This window comes from Rattus norvegicus, chromosome 1 (genome assembly GCF_036323735.1).
Source record: "Rattus norvegicus strain BN/NHsdMcwi chromosome 1, GRCr8, whole genome shotgun sequence".
NCBI classification, from domain to species: domain Eukaryota; kingdom Metazoa; phylum Chordata; class Mammalia; order Rodentia; family Muridae; genus Rattus; species Rattus norvegicus.
In genome coordinates, this window is record NC_086019.1 from 239,995,102 (window position 1) to 240,018,422 (window position 23,321).

A 23,321-nucleotide genomic window follows, 5' to 3' on the forward strand; every position below is an offset into this window, starting at 1 on the left:
AGGAGAGAGTACAAGGGAAGGAGAGCAGGAAAGGGGCTATCACGAGGTAACACTGGCTCTCTCATGCTCTTTGTCAGGCCCAGAGGAAACACGATATTAAGAGTGAAAGTGGGGTTGGGGGTTTAGCTCAGTGGTAGAGCGCTTGCCTAGCAAGCGCAAGGCCCTGAGTTCAGTCCCCAGCTCCGAAAAAAAAGAAAAAAAAAAAGAGTGAAAGTACAGATGAGCTATTAAACAGGTCAGAAACACAGACGTCCTTGGGTGCTTCCACTGAGGCCATAGCTCAGTGATCCAATTTAAGTGGACGTAGAACAAACGACAAAAGCAATATATTAAATAATGAACAAAGAGTTTGAATCATTTTCTTTTATGACTAGTATACATATTTCTCTTATGATTTTACTATATAATTCTGAGTTGCCAGTTAATGTTAAAAAAAAAAAAAGAAAGAAAGAAAACAAAAGAGAAAGAAAGTTCAGGCCAGGTGCTGGTGCACACCTTTAACCCCAGCACTGGGACTCAGAGGCAGGCAGAGCTGAATTCCAGGTCAGCCACGGCTACACAAAACCCTGCCTCAAAAAAAAAAAAAAAAAAAAAACTAAATAAGGCTTTAAAAACGAACACAGAGAGACAGAGAGAGACAGAGAGACAGAGAGACAGAGAGAGAGAGAGAGAAACCCTGTTGCCAGGAAAGAAAAAAAAAAGCTAAAATGATGAAAATTTATCAAATTCTGACCTGGGAGTTAAACTGATTTCCATGATTTGAGGGTGTGTGGGGAAGAGGAGGGATGAAGGATGGTGAAGAGTTACATTGTTACATTCAGGTCCATAACGAGTGTCTTTTAAAAACCAATGCTGGGCATGGCAGGTGGACCTGTGAGTTCAAGGCCAGCCTGGTGTACAAAGAAAGTGTGAACAAATACGTCTCTGATTCTTGTGTCAGAATCAGACAAATGCAATGTAGACAAAAACAAACAAAACCCTCTATATTCCATGCATCATTTTTCTTCTGATGTTCATTTACAGAATAAAAAGAGATGTTAAGGCATGATACTAAAAAGACCTAGCAATGAATCGGCACACAGTTTTACATTTATAATCTTAGCTTGGGTAAACAGTCTCTGCCAGTTAGGAAGCAGGACCTTCACACCTGTCGTCCTCATACCTGTTTCTGAGCTTCCACTTTCTGCTTCCTGGTGGGGTCAATGGCATCTACCATCCATTTAATAGTGAAGTATGTTACTGCACCAAAGATTGTTAAACGAAAAATTAAACCGACAACTTCGTTCCGACTCAATGGACGAGAAAAGGCTTCAGCATGTACCATCTTGATTGTTAACCTTAAAAAACACAGAGAAAAGTCACTAGGGAATAGCCGTATTTGTTAAAATTTGGAGAGAAAGCAGGCTTACCTAAGTAAAAGAAACCAGGGGTTGGGGATTTAGCTCAGTGGTAGAGCGCTTGCCTAGCAAGCACAAGGCCCTGGGTTCGGTCCCCAGCTCCGGAAAAAAAAAGAAAAAAAAAAAAGAAAAAAAGAAAGAAACTAACTTCTGGTCAATGTAAAACACTGTGTACTGTTTAAGAAGAGTCTCATTTGAAGGAAAACCGTATGTTAAGCAAATAAACACATTAAAAGCCTTCCTTAGAAACTGAATAGATTAGATACACTGTTATAAAATAAACACTTATTAAAAAGTAAAGTACAGGGTTGGAGAGATGGCTCAGTGGTTAAGAGCACTGACTGCTTTTCCAGAGGTCCTGAGTTCAAATCCCAGCAACCACATGGTGGCTCACAACCACCTGTAATGGGATCTGATGCCCTCTTCTGGTGTGTCTGAAGACAGCTACAGTGTACTTATATATAATAAACAAATCTTTTTTTTAAAAAGTACAGATATTATATTACTCTTAGCTTTTAAGTATATTTTAAAGAATCATTGGAAAACAATGATTTTAATGTTAACCCAACTGCAGAAAAAGAGGCTAACAAGAAAACCACTTAATAATACTAGAGTAAAATGTCTTCTCCGAGTCATTTGAGAATGAAATCCAACTAGGAACTGTAGATTGCTGTCTTTATGTAGTTGAGGGTAGGCACAGGATGGGGCAAGGCCCATGAATGGACAGTAAAAAATAAGGTGGGGACAGAGTTTTGGTAAAGGGAAAGAGAAAGGAGAAAAACTAGACAGAAGCAGAGAAGGGCAACCCAGATCTGTGTGGCCTTAAATGGCCACAGGTAATTATGAATATTTCTTAAGGGATGGATTTTTTTATAGATCAATTTATCTTATTTAGGTGGGCAGTTTATAACATTATCAATTGGTTGTGAGTTTATTATGTGGACATTTTGTAGAATGAAAATTAAGATATAAATCTGATTGCTAAGTTACAAGCATCTGGAGTACTGATTTGGTCAGGCTAGTGTGGGTTGTGACAGTGACTGTAGGGGTTTGCAGGGAATGTGAGCAGGGAGAGGGCGGCCACCGCATGTGGCTAGAACAGGGGAGGAGAGACCACCGGGGACAGAGAATAGCTGGTAGTGTGGCATGGTGCCCTAGAACCAGCCACCGCTGAGATGAATATACCTGCTAATGCCATAGGGCTCAACAACGCTGTCTAGCGAGGGTCTGGGCGAATTTTAAATAGCTACAGCAACAACGAACAGACTCATTTGTCTCCCACACAGATGTTTCAAGTTTTTCAAAACCTGCTAAAACTTAAATATGCACTTTCTTAATTGGTAAGTGGCATTAAACTTTCTGAACCACCCTTTGCTTCCAAAAACAAAGTAAATATGAAACAAGAGAACTTTCAAAAAATTAAAACAAGAAAATTACAGTACTGATGGACTGGGGATTTAGCCTGGCAAGTTTCAGATTGTGGGTTTGGTCAAGTGGGGCAGGGGAGGGAAAGGCTGGGGTTAAAGTATTTGCTTAAAAAAAAAAATCACGGGCTGGAGAGATGGCTCAGTGGTTAAGAACACCCGACTGTTCTTCCAGAGGTCATGAGTTCAATTCCCAGCAACCACATGGTGGCTCACAACCATCTGTAAAGAGATCCGATGCCCTCTTCTGGTGTATCTGAAGACAGCTACAGTGTACTTATATATAATAAAATAAATCTTTAAAAAAAAAAATCACAACAACAGCAACAACAAAACCCCTGCAAACTATATATTTGACAAGTGGTTAATAACTATAATCTGTAATGCATTTAAAAACTTAAAACACACAAACACCACCCAATCACTAAATGATAAACAGTACAGTCCTCATGGGAATAAATACATATGGACAATAAATATTTTAAAGTGTTTAACATTTTTAGCCAGCAAAGAAATGCAAATTAAAACTGACTTGATACTCCATCTTACCCAGTCAGACTGGATAACATCAATAAAATAAATGCCAGTGAGGACATGAGGGAGCAGGAATCATATTTTTACAATACCGGCAGGTATGAGAGCTCTGCAGCCACTACAGAAATCACCATGGAGGTGAATTATATACCACGAACCCAAAGAACTGTAATTCAGCATCCCAGAGATCCTTAAACAACTACGCTTTTTGCTACACTATTCCTAATAGCCAAGATACAGAACTAGCCTAGGTGTCCATCAACAGATAAATATTTAGAGAAAATGGGATTTTAGAGTGTTATAAAGAAAGAAATTATCATTTTCAGGAAAATTAATGAAAATTAGAGACTATTGTGGTAATTAAATAAGCAGGATCAGAAAGACAAATGTTGCATGTTCTCAGCAAAATTACAGGTATGAAGTAGCAACAAAATAAGTTTATTGTTTGGGGGTCACCACAACATGAGGTATTAAAAGGTAGCAGCACTGGGAAGGGTGAAAACCCATGGTCTAAGAGGAAGGAGAAACAAGGGAGGGTTTGGACTGATTACATGTGACCTGAGAGGATCTGGACATGGGGCTCACATATGCAATACCTGTGCCTGTGAGGCTGAGGCAGACTGCCATGCGCTAGAGGCCTGTCTGGAGTACACAGCGAGTTGTAAGATGGCTTAGACTACGATGAGACCCTAAACAACTCGGAATGGGGTAAAGGGAGGTGATGTGACTGCTTTTAAATGTGGTCCACCCCTGAGCTACTACAACAACCAGGTTTACAGCAGGAACCAGCTTCAATGTCAAAGGCAACACTTTCACAGAAACAAGCTCATCAGGACTGATGTGACTCACATTTTAGGAGATAGGTATCAGTGTCTAACAGTGTCATTCAGCCTTGGCAAGGGCTGGGGGAAGGGGAGGATAAGGAAAAATACTCATACATATTATCTCACCTAGAAATAAATAAATCTAAATCTAGACTGCTCAGGTAGGTGCTGTGGGCCTTACACTAATACCCATGTTCCTTCTACTTCTAAAATAGTTACCTTTCTTACTACTGCTAAGTTAAAATAATTCTCACTAGCTTCTCTGGAATGGCTCTAACATGTATACTTGTAAAGAAAAACCTCCCAATTCTTTCAGCCATCCAACATCATCGTCAGACTTGTAAAGCATTTACTTGCAAGTCAGGGTTCATACTTCTCAGCTATTAGGAGCCATTCCTATCACAATTATTTAAATAACCAACTGCAAGCTCTCAGATTGGGTAAAGAAACTTTGGTCTAGGATGATAAGTAATTCAATAAGAACTTAAAGAACCCTACTGTATTTGATATATAGTGGCTACTATATAATTACCCAAAATTACAATCGTTCTATTAATTACTAAAAACAAAAAAAAATGGAACTGATTTAGCCACCAAATTATAATCGCCTAATCTAACAATTCAGTCTGGCTAAGTATCTGTAGTATTATCCATTTGTATGGATCTCAGAAATAGGACACATGTAATCAACTTCTCAAAGGACCTGAAAATTTTACTTTTGTTGTCTATATCCCAATAAAACTGCAAATACAGTTGATAATGACCCAATAGATGGGGCAAGGGCTTTGTTAATAATCTGAAAAGTCATGACATTCCAATAAAAAGTTTGGGTTTTCTGGTTTCAGTCAGAGCTGTGTTCAGTGGCACAAGCCTGTCAATCTCAACACTCAGCAGACTATAAGGAAGACTGAAGGTCCAAGGTTAAGGAGCAAGGCTAACCTGGGCTACAATGGGTTCAAGATTAATCTAAAGTACATAAAACATTCCTGCCTCCAAAATCCAAGAATTTAAACTGGCACATTGAAATGCCATCTACTGGGCAGTCCCTGAATCACAATGATAAATCAGGGTTATGGGTTATTCCTAAAGCATAGTTCCTTAAAGTCATGAAGACAGTAACAATTTTTTATTTTTGCTTATGGAGAGATAAGGTTTCTCTGCATAGTCCTGGATGGCCTGGAACTCACTCTGTAGACCTGGGGCTGTCCTCAAACTAAGAGATCTGCCTGTCCCTGCCTCCCAAGAGCTGGAACTAAGGCTGTTTGTCACCATACCTGGTAACAGTAACAATTTTTTAATCCTATCGAAAAAACCACCAACAGACAAATCTCTTGCTTCTATGTCTTCCTAGTCCAGTATTAACATTGACTCAAGGCAGATTTAAGACAATTGACTCCGTGTCTAGGCAGAGGTTGGTGGTGGTAGCAGCAGCTAAAATTTGAGTAAAGAGGAAACCCATAGAATGGGAGGATGTCTTTACCAACTGTCTGACAGAGGATTAATGTCCACAATATATAAAGAACTCGAAAAACTGTCGGCTGATGGTGGCTGACGCCTTTAATCTTGGCACCTGGGTGGTAGAGGCAGGCAGATGTCTAAGCTGGAGACCAGCCTGGTCTTCAGAGTTCCAGGACAGCCAGGGCTACTCAGAGAAACCGTATCTCAAAACTCAAACATAAAAACAAAAGACTACTGCTCCTCTAAATCCTTAAGTGACTTCAAAATCCTGAAATGAAACTGAAACATTCTGCTTTGTAGGCAGTGACTGGAAATACTTTCTTTATACAGTCTCCACAGATGAGATATATATATACATATCCATCTATCATTCATAAAACCTAAGCATGATAGATATATCCACGATGCGAAATAGCTGCAAGTGTAGAGAATGTATTTCAATTTTGCATCAACACTTATTTTATCAAAATATACGCATTGCTGCATACAGCTAAGAAACACCACAAGACCAGTGAAATTCACAATCACCTTTAAACGAATATAATTTTAAATCTTTTCACTTTAAACTCTGGTTTCGGTGTCGATACCCTGTCTCTGAGCAACTTACTAACGTTTATACTGCAGTATTTCCTAAGTTCACTGCAGTGTTCTACAAATGGTCTCTCAACTCAAAGTCCCAACTCTGTGCCTATCAAGGCCCTGAAGACGCAGCCTGTGACAATGAATTAGGCCAGGCTTCGCGTAGAGGGCAGGTCCTTATTAACATCAGCATCTTGTGTGAAAGCATGGCCAGCACTGAAGAAACACCTCCGCCTCTGCACAAAGAGGGAGGAGCAGGGCCGGCACGAGCGGACCGGCTCCTTCCAGCCGCCCTCTTACAAGCCTGGTCCTGAGGTCGCCCTGAGGGCCCCCAATCCTCCAGTGACCAGGCCGCCTACAAGAGATGTCCTTGTGAGTGGCCGGAGTCTCCCGCCAGCGCTGAGACCTAAGGGCTTGCGCCGGGCCGGGCGCCAAGGCGAGGCCCCGGACGCCCTTGGAGGTTAATCCGCTGGATCCGGGCGGCGCTCAAATGTGACCAACGTGGGGGCAGGTGACTGTCGGGCTGGTCTCCCCAGGTGAGCGCCAGGCCCTGGGGGACCGGGAGGGATAGGGGACGCACCTGGCCCGGCCCCGCGGGAACCCGCTACTCACCCAGAGGTAAGACCAGAGACGACAGAAGCATTAGCCCGGCCTCGCACAGGAAAGAAATGCGGCCTGGGAGAGAACGCTTCCGGGGGCTGGAGCCCCGCCCCCGCACGGAGCATGCGCAGTCCCTGCCGAGCCGGTGTGCCAGTCTAAGGCACCGAGACGGTGGCGCAGTGCAGGGCGATCTAGTTTCCCCAACCTACACTAATAGCGATCTAGTATCCGCTGTGCCGATACATTCAGAAAGGTAGATAGGATGAACAGAGTGCTCTCCAAAGGGCTCTTAGTTCAGCTTCAGAGACTCAGAAACCTAACTGGGAAAGACGCTTGACACATGAAATCCCTTGCTACTCTGGAGCTGTACACAACCCTGAGAGAGAGAGAAGCCTTTTACAGAAGGCAAAGAAATGCTTCCCTGGTTTGATAAACTTCCACCACCCGCTGCAAGTCCTCACGCTGCTGCGCAGACGCGCATGGCCTCACCATCTGCCTTTCGGTTTCTAGGGTGAGCTCACCCCTCCTCCCCCATCTCTGTACTGATGACACCTGGAGGTGGTGCCTGAGAGACTGCTGAACGCTTGAGCAGTCAGGCAGACAAGAGAGGTCTGGCAGTTGGGTCAGAATAGGGCATCTGGTGACAGGTTTTGCATATTGATGGCTTTTTTTTTTCATTTACCCCTTCCTCTTGCGAAGTGAGGGACGTGACACCAAGATTCCAAGGAACCATATCTAAAAGCCAGCCACTTCTGAATATATACACTACCAAGGAACAAGATAAGTAAACACTGCCTCTAAACAAAAGGGACATCATCGCTTCAGATAAAGGCAGTGGGACTACGAAGGAATAAGACAGATTTCTTAAGACCTCTTTATATTCCTGGAGGAGGCAATTTGTTTCGCTCTGTTGTCAGGATCATCTTTAAGGACTAAGGAATTCTGCAGCCAAGCTGGGCTTAGTATTCCATGCCTGTTTTTCCAGCATTGGGATGGCTAAGCAAGGAGAATTGCTTTATATCCTGGACCACATAGTAACACACTGCTTCCTCCCTCTGCTGACAATTATATTAGTAAACAATGTTTGTCAATAGCTGTGGGGAGAGACAGCCCAGCAGTGCTGCCAGGTCCTGGAAAGTTCCTTGTTAAAGGACTGTATTGGGGTTCACTAGAATGAATAGATATTAAGGAGTTTGGGTTTTTGTTTTAATTTTAGGTTGGTTGACACAGCGTAGTCTTGAGTGGTCCAACAATGGCTGTTCTGGTAGCTGCACAGTGCTGGAGGATACATGCCTCAGCCGTCCAACAAGACTCCAAAAGCTTTAAGGATGCCTGGAGACCACTACTACTAGTCTTTAGGAGTAAGAATCTGGATTCTGATTTCAGTGAAAGATGCCAGAGACAGCAATATTAACAATGGCAGAAATACTAGAAACTCGCCAGCATATGAAAAGGCAAGCAAAATGAATGTAAATCTTTGGGGCTCCCTTATGTTTGGGCCAATATCTGGTCTGCTCAAGTTCACAATGAGTCTATCAATTAGCCTAGTCCAGAGATTCCTTCTCAAGTATGCCTAGGGACTTTTCTCTGTGATTCTAGACCTTGTCGGTTCTGTCAGTTGACAGTATTGCCATCACTGTCGCTGGGACCTCCAGATAAAGTCAGATCCTTGACTATGCATTCTCCTCCTCCTCCTCTCATCATCAACAATACATAAAAAGGAGTTAAGACAAAACGGGGAAACTGGAAAGATGGCTCAGTGGTTAAGAGCTCTGTCTGCTCTTCCAGAGGTCCTGAGTTCAATTCCCAGCAACTACACAGTGGCTCACAACCATCTGTGATGAGATCTGATGCCCTCTTTTGCTGCCATGCTTGAAGATAGTAACAGTGTACTCATACACATAAAATAAATAAATCTTAAAACAAAGTGGGTTTATTAAGTAAAGATATGTGATAATACATCTGGTCCAAGCTTGGAGACTTGGGGGCAGAGAGTCATAAGACAGTATACATGATCAAAATAAATGTTGATGCTTATTTCCTTTCCAGTGGTCTGCCTATCTCTGCTGTACCTAATGTTTTAATTTAGGAGATTTCTTTCATCTAGGCCTTAAGAGATCAAATTACTGCCCAAAGGACGCTCCATCCTACCACAAGGACAACTGCTCAACTGTGTCCATAGCAACTGTATTCATCAGAGCCAGAAAGTGGAAACAAACTAGATGTCTCTCAACATTAGAATGGAAAAAGAAAATGTAGTACATTTACACAATGGAGTATCACTCAGCTGTCTTTTTAAAAAAAAAAGGGATTGGGGATTTAGCTCAGTGGTAGAGCGCTTGCCTAGCAAGCGCAAGGCCCTGGGTTCGGTCCCCAGCTCCGAAAAAAAGAAAAGAGAAGAAAAAAAAAAAATGACACCATGGGATTTGCAGGCAAATGGATGGAACTAGAAAAAAAAAATCCTCTTGAGTGAGCTAACCCAGACCCAGAAAGACACACATGGCATGCACTCACTTATAACAGAAACTAGCTGATAGTAAAAGATAACCAGGCTACAGTCCACAGGCCCAGGGAGCGAGGTAATAAGCATGGATCAAAGGGGTGAGGTCCCATGCATCTCCCTGGAAAGGGAAAATAGATTCTGTGAACAGACTGGGGGAGGGGGAGGAGGAGGAGGATGAGAACAGAAAAGGTCAAACAGGGAGGGAGGGAGGGAGGGAGAGATTACTGGGAGGGATAACTGGAATTTGGGGGCACTTGAGGAGTGATGTGGGAACCTAGTGCAGTGGAAACTCTCTGGAATCTACCAGAGTTATCCTAGCGAAAACTCCTAGTAATGGGGGACACAGAGCCTGAACAAGCCATCTCCCGTAACCAGGTAAGGCTTCTGGTAGTAGTACTGAGACACCAACACAGCCACAAAACGTTCAACTTACAATGTGCCCTACTCTGAAACACGTTCTAGGGCAAGGGTGGTGCAGTACATGTAGGAGTGGCCAAGTCGCCACAAGAGGGAGCCCACGCCTAACTGCCTGGATAGCCAGGAACCAGAGGCCCAGACACCTAGTCTAGAACCAAAATCGACTGGCAAAAAAAGAAGAAAAAAAAAGGAAGGAAGGAAGGAAGGAAGGAAGGAAGGAAGGAAGGAAGGAAGGAAGGAAGGAAGGAAGGAAGGAAGGAAGGAAGGAAGGAAGGAAGGAAGGAAGGAAGGAAGGAAGGAAGGAAGGGAGAAGTGAAAACCAAAAGCACATCTCTGAGATGATGTCTAACAATATTCTGCTATATTCATAGATTGGTACTAACCCAGTTGTCATCAGAAACCCTTCATCCAGCAACTGATGGGAGAGATGTAGAGACCCACAGTAAATAGTAAGCAGAGCTCAGGGAAACCCCCAAAAGGGATGGGGCAAGAATCATAGGAGACAGAGGGGATACCAAGAGAACATGGCCCACAGAATCAACTAAGCAGGGCTCAGAGGGGCTCCGCGAGACTGAAGTGATAAATAAGGGACCCCGTATGGGTCAGAGCTGGGTCCTCTGCGTATGTTATACTTGTGCAGCCTGGTGTTCTTGCCGTACTCCTAACCGTGGTGGTGAGAGGTATCTGACTCATCTGCTCTTGCGACCCCTTTCCTCCTACTGGATTGCCTCATCCAATCTTGATATGAGGGGATGTGCCTGGTCTTATTGTAACTTGTTAGCCAAGTTTAGTTGATATCACTGGTAGGCCTGCTCTTTTCTAAAGGGAAATGGAGGGAGAGGAGGGTGAGGAGGAGGAAGAATGGATCTGGAGGAGAGGGGATTGGGAAGAGTGGAAGGAGGGGAAACTTCGGTCAGGATTTAATGTACGAGAGAATAATTTTTTTTAAAAGATATCAAATTACTGGTTTTCTACAAACCACACACGCTCCTTCCCAGAATTCAAAACAAATCAGTAGAGGGGCCTTAAGTCCAATTAGACTTGATTGGGTGCCACCAAGATATAGATATCACTACTGTACTAAAAGTTACTGCGCTAAGAGTACTAAGAGTTTTGCGGTTCATAGGCATCACAGCTTGGTAGGACTGTTGCTTCTTTCCCTTGGAACTTTTTCTATTGTTTTAAAATTTTAAGTTTTTCCATACAAGGTTTCTCTGAGTAGCCCTGGCTGTCCTAGAAGTCACTCTGTAGACCAATCTGGTTTCCAATTTACAGAGATCCTCCTACCTCTGCCTCTCAAGTGCTGGGATTAAAGCCCTGTGCCACCACTGCCTGGCTTCTCCCTTGGAAGTTTGCAGAATACCTTCTGGTGTCGGGAAAGCTAGTCCTCAGGGAGGAGGATGGTCAGTTCAGTTCCAGCTTTGATCCTCAGTGTCTTGGGCACACGGCGTCTTCAGCAATGGAGACTTAGTTTTCCACCTCTAGGAGGCATCCTAAGGTAACAAAAATGCCATGTAATGTTTTGGGAGCCTGGGGGCTTCCGGTATTGGGGGTTTTGTTGGATATTCCATGGGTTTTAGTGGAGCACTGTCAGCCCAGTTGGGAAAGTTTTATTATTTTATTTAAACTAGATCTATATCTATCTATTTATCTATCTATCTATCTATCTATCTATCTATCTATCTATCTATCTACCTACCTACATACACACACACACACACACACACACACACACGGACTTGTGTGTATTAAGTGTAATTTTAGATTAAAGATAGTATGATTTTTTTAATGGCTTTTTCCGAACTCCTTATCATTCTTTTCTCTTTCTCCTTCCCTCTCTTTCTGTATGGACCTTCCTCCTTCCTCCCTCTTTAACTAAACCCACCCAGGTCTTTTTGTAGTTCAATGGCTTCTGCACTTCCTTCAAGTTATGACTGTGTTTGGATTACTTTACTCAATAAAATCCTTTCTAGTTCCACCCATTTACCTCCAGATGTCATCTTTTGTACAGCTGAATAGTACTCCATTGTGTGTACGGACCGCCTTTTCATTTCCCACTCATCAGTTGAAGGACGTTTAGGTTGTTGCTTCCATTTCCTGACTGTTGTGATGAACGCAGCTGAGCAAATATCTGTGGGATATGAAGTCAAGTCCTCTGGGCATATGCCAACCAGTAGTGTAGATTGGTCAAGTGGTAGAATACTTTTAGCTACATTTATTTTCAGAGTTGCCTTACCAGTTTGCAATATCACTGACACTAAATGGGGTTCCCTTTTCCTCATACCCTCCCTACAATTTGTTGTTAATAAAACGACATTTGTTTTATTATATACGAGGAGAGCAATTCCTGGTCCCATTGGATTGGAGGACTTTTTCCCATCCTTTCATTTTAAAGTGGTGCCCATCTTTAAATCTGAGTTTCTGGTAGACAACAGATGGATTTGGTATCTTGACCCATTCAGCAGGCCTATGTCTTTTGATTGAATAGCGAATGTCATTAATATTTAAAGTTATTGCTGATCACAGTCGTCGTAGTGTTGTTATTGTTGTTGCCGTCTGTGTTCTAAGTGTTTGTCTGTGTTTCTATAGTTATAGCTTCTTTTCTTTTCACTATCTCCAAGTTCTGCTTACTTCTCTCTTCAGTCTGAAGTTTTGCTTTTAAGGTTTTATTTAGGGCTGGTCTCTGGATATAAATTGCTTTAGCCTGTTTGGCTCATGGAAAGTTTTTCTTATGACTTTGACTATGGCAGACAGTTTAGCTAGGTATTATAGTCTAGGTTGGTAGTTGTAGTCTTTTAGAATTTGGGGTACATTTAGAAGCCAGTCTCTTCTTGCTTTTTAAAGTTTCTAGGGGGCTGGGGATTTAGCTCAGTGGTAGAGTGCTTACCTAGGAAGCACAAGGCCCTGGGTTCAGTCCCCAGCTCTGAAAAAAAAGAACAAAAAAAAAAAAGTTTCTAGGAAGTCATCTGTGACTCCTGAGTTTTCCTTTATATATGATGTGTGCTTTTTTTCCAAGCAGCTTTCAACACACTTCCTTGTTTTGTTCTGTGCACTTAGTGTTTTAGCTATAATATTCTATGAGAATTTTCTTTTTTTTTTTAAGATTTATTTATTTATTATATATAAGTACACTGTAGCTGTTCAGACACACCAGAAGAGGGCATCAGATCTCATTACAGATGGTTGTGAGCCACCATGTGGTTGCTGGGATTTGAACTCAGGACCTTTGGAAGAGCAGTCAGTGCTCTTAACCGCTGAGCCATCTCTCCAGCCCCCGAGAATTTTCTTTTCTGGTCTTTTTTTTTTTTTTTTTTTTTTTTTTCGGAGCTAGGGACCAAACCCAGGGCCTTGCGGTTGCTAGGCAAGCGCTCTACCACTGAGCTAAATCCCCAACCCCTTCTTTTCTGGTCTTATTTGGTGTATTGTATGCTTCTTGTCTCTGTATGGGTGTGTGTTTCCTTAGTTTGTGGACATTTTCTCCTGTGATCTCAATGAAGATCTGGTCTGTGCCACTGACCTGGGATTCTTCTCCATCATCTATGGAGTCCTATGATTTGAAGGTTTGGCCCTTTCATTGTATCCTCCATGTTTTTTTCTTGATTTTTATTGTTTTTTAAATTTTTTCATATTCTTTGCTTGTTTGATCTATTTATACTTTATCCTTGAGTTCTGAACTTGCTCTATAGATCAGGCTGGCCTTGATTTCTTAGAAATCTGCCTGCCTCTGCCTCCCAAGTGCTGGGATTAAAAGTATGCACCACCACCACCTGGCTTTTTTTTTTTTTTTTAAGAAAAATTTTTATTTTGGTCTTGACTTTTTTTGAGACAGGGTTTCTCTGTCCAGGAGCATGCTCTGGCCTGACCTCATACTCAGAAATCTGCCTGCTTCTGCCTCCTAAGTGCTAGGATTAAAGTAATGGACACCACACCAAACTTCGGAGCTGAGCATTTCTTCTCCTTCTCCTTCTCCTTCTCCTTCTCCTTCTCCTTCTCCTTCTCCTTCTCCTTCTCCTTCTCCTTCTCCTTCTCCTCCTCCTCCTCCTTCTTCGTCCTCCTCCTCTTCTTCTTCCTCCTGCTATTTTAATTTTATTTATTTGTTTATTCTTTTTTTAATGCAGGAATGAGTGCTCTGTCTGCATGCGTATTTAAACACCAGAAGAGGGCATCAGATCCCTTTATAGATGATTGTGAGCCACCATGTAGTTGCTGGGAATTGAACTTAGGACCTCTAGAAGAGCAGCCAGAGTTCTTCTGAGCCATCTTACCAGCCCTTAGCATTTATTCTTTTTTTTTTTTGTCTTACAAACTTTATTAGTCTAGAAAAGGGGGAACAAGAAGCTCTTGTCTCTTCAGTCCACTACAGTTTGCCCATGCCATTGATGGAATGGGTCACACAGTTGGGGAAAAGCCTTCATCTTGGGCCGGGCTCTGAGGCAAACCACATAGGCAGAGAGCAGGGGTAAGTTGTCTAGACAACCAAGCGCCAAGACTCGGTGGATCAGCAGCAGGTCCAACAAATTGTAATCAGCAAAGGCAATCTGGTCACCCATGATGAAAGCTTTGCCTCCCTGGTTCTGGGACAGCAGGGTTTCAAAGGCTTCAGATGCCCAGGCAGGGCCTTCACGTAGTCATCCTTACCATTCTCATAGTTGGAGTAGATGAGGGTGACATATTTGCAGTGGAGGAAGGTCCTCCACCCCATCACTCACCATAGCCATCGAGGTTGCCTCCCTTTGGTCTTTTCCATAAAGCCCCAAAGAGAGGCCCAGGTGCCTCAAGATGGCATTAGATTGGTAAAGGGTGAGGTCTCCATCTTCAAACTTGGGGAGCTGGCCATAAAGACAAGTGGGCTTGAGCAAGCCTTGCATCCGGATATCTATGGGAATCACCTCCTCCTTCCAGCTCTGGCCCTGATCAGCCAGCAACATGTGCATGGCTTCACACTGTCCTTGAACTAGAAAGTAGACAATGGTGTTTGGCAGCATTGCCACTTCGTTAACGGAGGTGTGGACCCAGAGCTGCACAGACAGTGAGGTATCTCAGACACGGGTGCCCCGAGCATTTATTCTTAATATTATTTGGTGCAGTCTCTTACTGAGTTGGTTCTTATTTGTTTTTAATGTTCTTCAAACTCCTTGAGTTATTTGAGTTTATGATTGCTCTTTTAAGCTGTGTGTGTCCTGGGGTTCTTTTAGGTGATTTTCATTGGAGAATATTTCTATAAGACTGGTAGGGGGGCTGGAGAGATGGCTCAGTGGTTAAGAGCACCCGACTGCTCTTCCAGAGGTCCTGAGTTCAATTCCCAGCAACCACATGGTGACTCACAACCATCTGTGGAGAGATCCGATGCCCTCTTCTGGTGCATCTGAAGACAGCTACAGTGTACTCATATATAATAAATGAATAAATTAAAAAAAAAAGACTGGTAGATTTGGAGGAGGGGGCTACTATCTATATCTATATCTATATCTATATCTATATCTATATCTATCTATATCTATATCTATATCTATATCTATATCTATATCTATATCTATTTAGCGATGAGATCTTGTCACTTTTACTTCTTTTGTTAGCTCTGTGTCTGATATAAACACAGCTGGTGGGAACATAGCCCAGGATTTACCTGCTGGGTTGGACTGGAAGTTGGGTTTAGGTGGATTGAAGGGCAGGTGGACACGGGGACTGGTTTGCATTCAAGATGGGTGTTCTGGTCCAAGCTAGGAGTTGGCGAAGTGTCAGAAGGGGTGTCCTAACTAGGTCAGGGTACTAGATGTGGGGCTTGGGCCAGATCTGGGAGCTGGGGAAGGTACATGAAAAGGAAGAAAGGGCCAGGTGGACTCACCCTGTGAGATCGTGCTACAACAGGTAAAGGACCTGGCTGGCAGAGAGCTTGGATATGGCCCTGAGAAAACCTGTAGGTTGTGGGTGGGTGGCCTGTGCCTGGCTTTTTACATCTGACAGACAAGGAAAAGTCTGTTAGAACCTGCCACTCTCTTATGCTGTAAGAAATAATTCTGCCTAAACCAGTCTACCAGAAATCAAACAAGCATGTGAGATGACTCTTGGATGACTTTAAACTATAGCTTGAGAAAGTATGCCCTGGTGAGTGAGAGCTTTAGTTGTATTTCTGCAAAAATCTTTACCAGTAGAGTCCAAAAGGCCAATCTGTCAGTAACCAACCAAGATAAAGACATCTGAACAAGCTGGATGTGGTGGCTCAGCCTACAATACCAGCAGCTTGAGAGTCTGAGACATGAAGATCACCATGAATCTAAAGGTTTTGAAGCCAGCCTGTACTACAATTTAGTCTCAAAACAGAGAAGGGGAAGGTAGGGGAGGAGAGAGAGAGAGAGAGAGAGAGAGAGAGAGAGAGAGAGAAACAGAGACAGACAGAGAGAAACAGAGACAGGGAGAGACAGACAGAGAGAAACAGAGACAGAGACAGACAGAGAGAAACAGAGACAGAGAGAGAAACAGAGACAGAGAGAGAGAGAGAGAGAAACAGAGACAGAGAGAGAAACAGAGACAGGGAGAGACAGAGAGAAACAGAGACAGAGACAGACAGAGAGAAACAGAGACAGAGAGAGAAACAGAGACAGAGAGACAGACAGAGAGAAACAGAGACAGAGAGAGACAGACAGACAGAGAGAGAGAGAGAAACAGAGACAGAGAGAGAAACAGAGACAGAGAGAGACAGACAGAGAGAAACAGAGACAGAGAGACAGACAGAGAGAAACAGAGACAGAGACAGACAGAGAGAAACAGAGAGAGACAGACAGAGAGAGACAGAGAGAGAAACAGAGACAGAGACAGACAGAGAGAAACAGAGACAGGGAGAGACAGAGAGAGAAACAGAGACAGAGACAGACAGAGAGAAACAGAGACAGAGACAGACAGAGAGAAACAGAGACAGAGAGAGACAGAGAGAGAAACAGAGACAGAGACAGACAGAGAGAAACAGAGACAGAGAGACAGACAGAGAGAAACAGAGACAGAGACAGACAGAGAGAAACAGAGACAGAGAGAGAAACAGAGACAGAGACAGACAGAAACAGAGACAGAGAGAGAAACAGAGACAGAGAGAGAGAGAGAGAGACAAAGAGAGACAGAGAGAAATCGATTAAACCACCAAACCAAAACACCCTTTCCTTTGGAAGGAAGAATCATCTAGAATTCTTTACGGAAGCAAACACGCCAAACCCGAGTCTACTCATCGCTCACTGGAATTCACTTAACAGTGACTTCGGAAGGAAGACGGAAGCTCAACTCATACATGAACGCCTATAGCAGTAATTATGTCACCACGATCATTACTTGATAACCAGGGTTCTTATAAAACTACTATAGTATAGAAAATAATCATCTTAATTAGTTTTGACAGGGGAAATGAAATAGTATGGGCAATTAATTAACATAGAGGAAGAATATGAAGCCACAGTGTGCTACGGGGGTGGGTAAGGGAGGCAAAATTAAAATCTTTCTCTCCAGTTGGAATGGTAAGATGGAATCCAGGTAAACTACACTCCCAAAAGACCGGAGTAACTAGGAAGGTGAATTGATGATTTCACTCTATGAAAAGCACAGAGAGTTAAAAGACAGCAACAAAGTCAAGAAAGCGGATTGTTGTAAATCCACTTTCCTTGCTTTTGTGTTTTGAAAACATAGCACATAATTTTTAAAGTGCATAAAGCGAATTACGTAGTCTCCTCATTCTAGTGGAATAGACTAGTTAGTACTAACCCACAATGGCCTGACCTTTCTGCATAACCCTTCTCTCAGTGCTGCCAACTGTTTATCTTCCACACCTCCTGTTACCCAAAACCACTTCTTCTAGAACCTAAGGATTTATTTTAGATTTACAATATTTTGTTCATCTTTCATATGTTACTCAAACTCTGCTGTTCAAATGGGACTCTCTGTGGATAACACCAGGACTGATTTTTTTTTTTTTAAAGGGGCTCAAGCTAAGGACAGCCTCATTAGCAATTTAAAGGTATAGACAAAAGATTAACAGACCCGGGATCCTGAGAGGTCTTAAATGCCATTCCACTTGGTTTTGTAATTGGGGAGGAGGTGAGAAAGATTGGAAAAGAATAACAAAGGGGGGATTCTTTAGCCAAAATGAAGGAACCACAGTTGAAATGTTCTCTCCTGTAACAACAGATTGATCCGCGAAGCGTGAAACAAGGCCAGATGCTGGGGTTCCAGGATACACTTGACTCCCATCTTTTATAACCTGGCTTTGGCTGTAAGTAGGTCACTTGCTTGCTCTCATTTCCTTGATTCCAGGAAAACACCTTTGAAAGCTTTGGAAAAGAGCACGTCCTAGTGTTTTGCATTTTAAAAATCAAGCTAACAGAAAAACCCTAAGGCCCATCCCCATCCAAACACGGCCTTTTCTCTATGCGGAGGTATAACTGATATCCTTGTAGCACTGGTGAAACATTTAAATGGACAAGACATCTTTGAGATTTTATAAATGAAAGTTCTCTCAGTCTGCGTCTACTCTGTTCACGTCTACAACCCAGCGTGCTCTCCGTTAGTCCAGTACTCAACACAACAAAACTATACGTGGAATCTGCGTCTTCTCTTCAGAGGTGAACTCTATAAGAGAAGGTGCCTGGAGAGTAAAAGGGATTTTTTTATTGCTTTCCCCCCCCCCCCAAATCTGGAATGTTTAATTGGGCTTCTCAAGTCCCATTCCTCTGGACTTAGCCTATGGTGGGGCGAGAGGGAAGGAGGAGCGATAGATAGTCCAGACAAGACCTGAGCAGTGGATTGCCTTACTGATTATAGCATTACTGCTGATTCAGCAGGATGAATCTGCTCATCCTAACTTTCTTAGAAAGTAATCCTGTCAGGGCCAGTTTTGATAGCTACAGAATTTAAGAACGCAAGATTGATATATAGCCCTGGGTTTGAACTTACATCAGGGAGACTTTGGGCTTCTACTCACAGGCCTCAGTTTCCTACATTTAGTTTGGGAACAATACAGTATATGCACCATTGATTTGCACTGGGGAGGAAATGATACAATACATATAAAATGTAAAGCAGGGGCAGGGCTGTCTCTGACTCTACTGCCTGCCTTTGGGATCCTTTCCCCCTATGCTTCCCCATGCCCCCACCTCCACCCCCATCCCTCACCCCCGTCTAGTGCCCAATCTTACTTCAACTTGATATGCCAAGCCTGGCTGACATTCTTGGGGAACCCTCCCCTTTTCTGAAGGGAAAGGATAAAGTGGAGGGAGGGGAGGGGGAAGAACTAGGAGGGAGAGGAACTGTGGTTGGGATAAAAATAAATTAGTTGGGGTTGGGGATTTAGCTCAGTGGTAGAGCGCTTGCCTAGAAAGCGCAAGGCCCTGGGTTCGGTCCCCAGCTCCGAAAAAAAGAACCAAAAAAAAAAAAAAAAAAAAATCAAATCATGGGCTGGAGAGATGGCTCAGCGGTTAAGAGCACTGACTGCTCTTCCAGAGGTCCTGAGTTCAATTCCCAGCAACCACATGGTGGCTCACAACCATCTGTAATGAGATCCGATGCCCTCGTCTGGTTTGTCTGAAGACAGCTACAGTGTACACGTATAAATAAAATAAATAGGGGCTGGGGATTTAGCTCAGTGGTAGAGCGCTTACCTAGGAAGCGCAAGGCCCTGGGTTCGGTCCCCAGCTCCGAAAAAAAGAACCAAAAAAAAAAATAAATAATAATAATAAATAAAATAAATAAATCTTTAAAAAAAATCATGCAGTGAAATTAACCAAACTAAACCAAACCAAAGAACAACAACAATAAAACACTAAAAAACAAAGCAAAATAAAAATTCAAAGTCAATGCCCGGCATTTAGCAGGTGACCAAAGTTCATGCTGGTGTCATATCATAGGCGGTATTTTCAATATTCGATAGTTAATATTCCCTCACTCCCTAAAGTGTATAGGGAGAGTAATTCTTCTTCTTTAAAGAATCATTTATTGTATATATATGAGTACACTGTAGCTGTCCTCATAAGATCCCATTAGAGATGGTTGTGAGCCACCATGTGGTTGCTGGGAATTGAACTCAGGACCTCTGTGTAGAGCAGTCAGTGCTCTCAACCACTGAGCCATCTCTCCAGCTCCCAAGAGTAATTCTTATACAGCTCTTTGACTTTACATGAGGTCATGACCCCTTACATGTTTCACCTTTGGCATCCTGTCTGCAACATTAAAGTCTGATTTATGAAGAGGCCATACATTGTTCTTGCGACCTCTAAGTTCATTGTCTTCAATGTTTACCTTGCCCTCTTCCCAAGTCTTATGATCAGTAGAGGCTGTATACTGGTGAGAAGAGTTATTTAAAAAAAAAACAACTGGGGTTGGGGATTTAGCTCAGTGGTAGAGCGCTTGCCTACCAAGCACAAGGCCCTGGGTTCGGTCCCCAGCTCTGGAAACAAAAAGAAAAAAAAAACTATAAAATTTGATCTCTGTGACCCTAAGATAAATTTAAAATATTAATCTAGGTGTGGGTGCTCACAACTGTAACTTAAGAGGCTGAGGCAGGAGGATTTTTCTGGAGGTTGAGGCCAGTTCGGACTACATAGTGAATTCTAGGCTAGTTTGGGCTGTAGAGACTTGCCTCAAACAAACAAACCCTAAAATTAAGTCGATCAATCCATGAGAATAACTGTGGCTCTTTCTCAGTCCATTGTCAGGGCTGGCTCTGGTTATAAACAGCTGTTTATTGGCTGTGCAGCCCTTGTTCTCACAGAGTTCTAAATGACACAATACATACAAGAAGAACGTCTTTAGACTAACTTTAGTTGATTTATTATCCCCCCTCTTTTAAAATTTATTTATTATATATGAATACACTGTAGCTGTCTTCAGACACACCAGAAGAGGGCATCAGATCTCATTACAGATGGTTGTGAGCCACCATGTGGTCCCTGGGGTTTGAACTTAGGACCTCTGGAAGAGCAGTCAGTGCTCTTAACCACTGAGCCATCCCTCCAGCCCTATTTATTTATTTATTTATTTATTTATTTATTTATTTTTCTTTTTTTCGGAGCTGGGGACCAAACCCAGGGCCTTGTGCTTGCTAGGCTCTACCACTGAGCTAAATCCCCAACCCCTATTTATTTATTTTTTAAGCTGAGACTTGTCTCTGACAAAAATTGGCTATTTGCTTAGGGGAAAGTTACATAATTTCTTGTACTACTAAAAAAAATTAGTTAATCAGATGAGAACATGACCCTAAACCAGATGGTGTTTTGGAACGGAATACCCTGCATGTCATCTTTTTTTTTTTTTTAAGATTTATTCATTTATTATATATAAGTACACTGTAGATGTTTTCAGATACACCAGAAGAGGGCATCAGATCTCTTTACAGATGGTTATGAGCCACCATGTGGTTGCTGGGAATTGAACTCAGGACCTCTGGAAGAGCAGTCGGGTGCTCCTAACCGCTGAGCCATCTCTCCAGCCCCGCATGTCGTCTTTTTTACCTTCAATTTTAACATCAGTGTTGTTATTCACATAAGATTTAGTTCACTGAAGTAAATGTGTTGACATTTACTAAAATATTGGTTTGTGGATATGACACAGGTCATGAACATATTCACGTTCGCATATGTTTGCACGATAATGGAGGCTAGTGGTCACCATGGGGTGCCCTCCAACACTCTTCCTAGAGCTTTTTCTGAGAGTCTTTTCCAGGAGCCCAGAGTTCCCTGATTGGCTAGTTTAGCTGCGTGAACTGAGCTCCTGGAGTCTCCTTGTCTCCACCTCCCAGCAATGGGTTTGCAGGTGCTGGCCCCCTTGGCACTACGTGGACTCCGGGGGATGCGAACTCAGGGCCCCCTGTTTGCATTGCAAGCACTTTACCCGCTGATGGAGACGCTCAACATTTAAGTTGCTTTCCTGGCGAGAGGGGGTGGGGTGGGGGAGACAGAGACAGAGACAAAGAGAGACACACAGACAGACAGATTGATTCAAGGATGAATGCATATTTTCCAAGGGCAGAGTTGACTAATTTTCAGGCGTCGAAAGCCCTGCTGGGCCTTTCTTTTCGCCACAGGGAACCGGCAGCCACGCACTGGCAAGCCAAGCTTAAGCTCCGCACCCCTCCCGCTTCTATTGTCATTGCTTCTGGATAAGGGGGATAAAACCAGAAGGACGCGGGAAGAAAGACAAAAGGCAAAGCCTGCGACTTGAGTTACAGAACTGCAGGAAACCAACCCCACTAAATTGGCAGAGCTGAAAACCCCATTCAACTTCAAAATAGTGCACCTGGTAGAGTTTCACAAACCCTCCTACCTTCCTGCGCGCTGCTTGTCGAGTTTAAATACCAACCCAAAGCCAGAGGCATGCTCACGCCCTTCTCCAGTCTAAGAGGACCCAGAAAAGGGGACGGGTGGTGGGTAAAATCTGCTGAGAGGTTGACTCCTATTGTTTTCTTCCCTGAGGTGCTTTGTAAAGAGCTGAAAAGATGCTCCAGTCTTAGCCATCTAACAACGGCTGCTTCAGAATTCTCTCTAGGTCTCCTCCAGACTTTGTTGGTCTCTAACCCACCTTTGTTCCTACCCCATGGTTGGGACTCTTGTCAGTCAGTTTCGTTGCGTGTTATCTAAAAGCTTACAATTACAGTGTTTTAGTTTAATGAATAATTCCTTCTTCGGTGAATAAACCTAGAATGTCAGTACTTGAATTCACACAACCCCCCCCATCTCCATTCCTCCTCCCCCCCCCCCCCGCCCCGCTGCAAAAGGTTCGACAAATATGTTCTCCGCTCCTCATTCCGTAGGAGGCAGACTGTAGGGTGTGTGTGTGTGTGTGTGTGTGTGTGTGTGTGTGTCTGTCTGTCTGTCTGTCTGTCTGTCTGTCTGTCTGTCCTGTAGGGAATCGAATCCTTGTGAGTTTAAGGTGAGCACTCTGCCACCGTGCTGTGCGCCCAGCTCTTATGATTCTCCATTTTAATATCCCCAAATTCTGTTTCTGCCAAGCATATGTTGGGTAGATAAGAAATACATAGTTTCCACTGAAATGAATATTCTGAAGTATGCAGGACAGAGAGATTCTTGCTGCCCTATACAAATATATGATGCACCAATTAGACTGCTAAAGATTATATAATACTATACTACTCTTTCTATAATACTGTGGCTTGACAGTATTACCTCACAGACAGGCCTGCAGGACAATCGGATAGAGGTAGTTCTTCGATTGAGGGTCTGTGCTCCGAGATGTGTCAAGTCTACAACCACTAATTTTAGCCTTCACAGTACCACAGCAAGACTTAAACCAAGCAATCTCAGCCCAGAGTCTGCATCTGACTCATTGTGTGTTGTCCCTGTCGAAACTCATTACATACACTGTCGTTGGCTCTTTAAAAGAAGTATGGCGAGAGCTTTTAGATCTACACTGAGAGATTTTATGAAAGCACTATCAGAAGTTATCCTATTAAAATTATTTGTGTGTGTGTGTGTGTGTGTGTGTGTGTGTGTGTGTGTGTGTGTGTGTTGTATGAGTGTGCCACAGTACGGGTATGGAGCTCAGAAGACAAGTCTGTAGAATGGTTCTCTCTGTCACCTTTACATAGGATCCAGGG

The 23,321-nt window shown here is 43.1% G+C and overlaps 1 protein-coding gene and 1 pseudogene across 5 annotated transcripts in view; both read right to left on the minus strand.

Moving 5' to 3' along the window:
• Window positions 1–23,321, minus strand: part of Atad1 (ATPase family, AAA domain containing 1) — a 66,464-nt gene that overhangs the window by 37,773 nt on the left and 5,370 nt on the right. The window contains exons 2-4 of one of the 5 annotated variants that reach the window (XM_039080662.2): window positions 11,724–11,867; window positions 11,100–11,229; window positions 1,163–1,337 (exon numbers count right to left, since the gene is read on the minus strand). In XM_039080662.2, coding sequence (XP_038936590.1) covers window positions 1,163–1,324 — 162 coding nt within the window. In that variant the 5' untranslated portion in view covers window positions 1,325–1,337; window positions 11,100–11,229; window positions 11,724–11,867. 5 annotated transcript variants of the gene reach the window in all.
• Window positions 11,878–18,830, minus strand: LOC134483988 (glutathione S-transferase P 1-like; annotated as a pseudogene).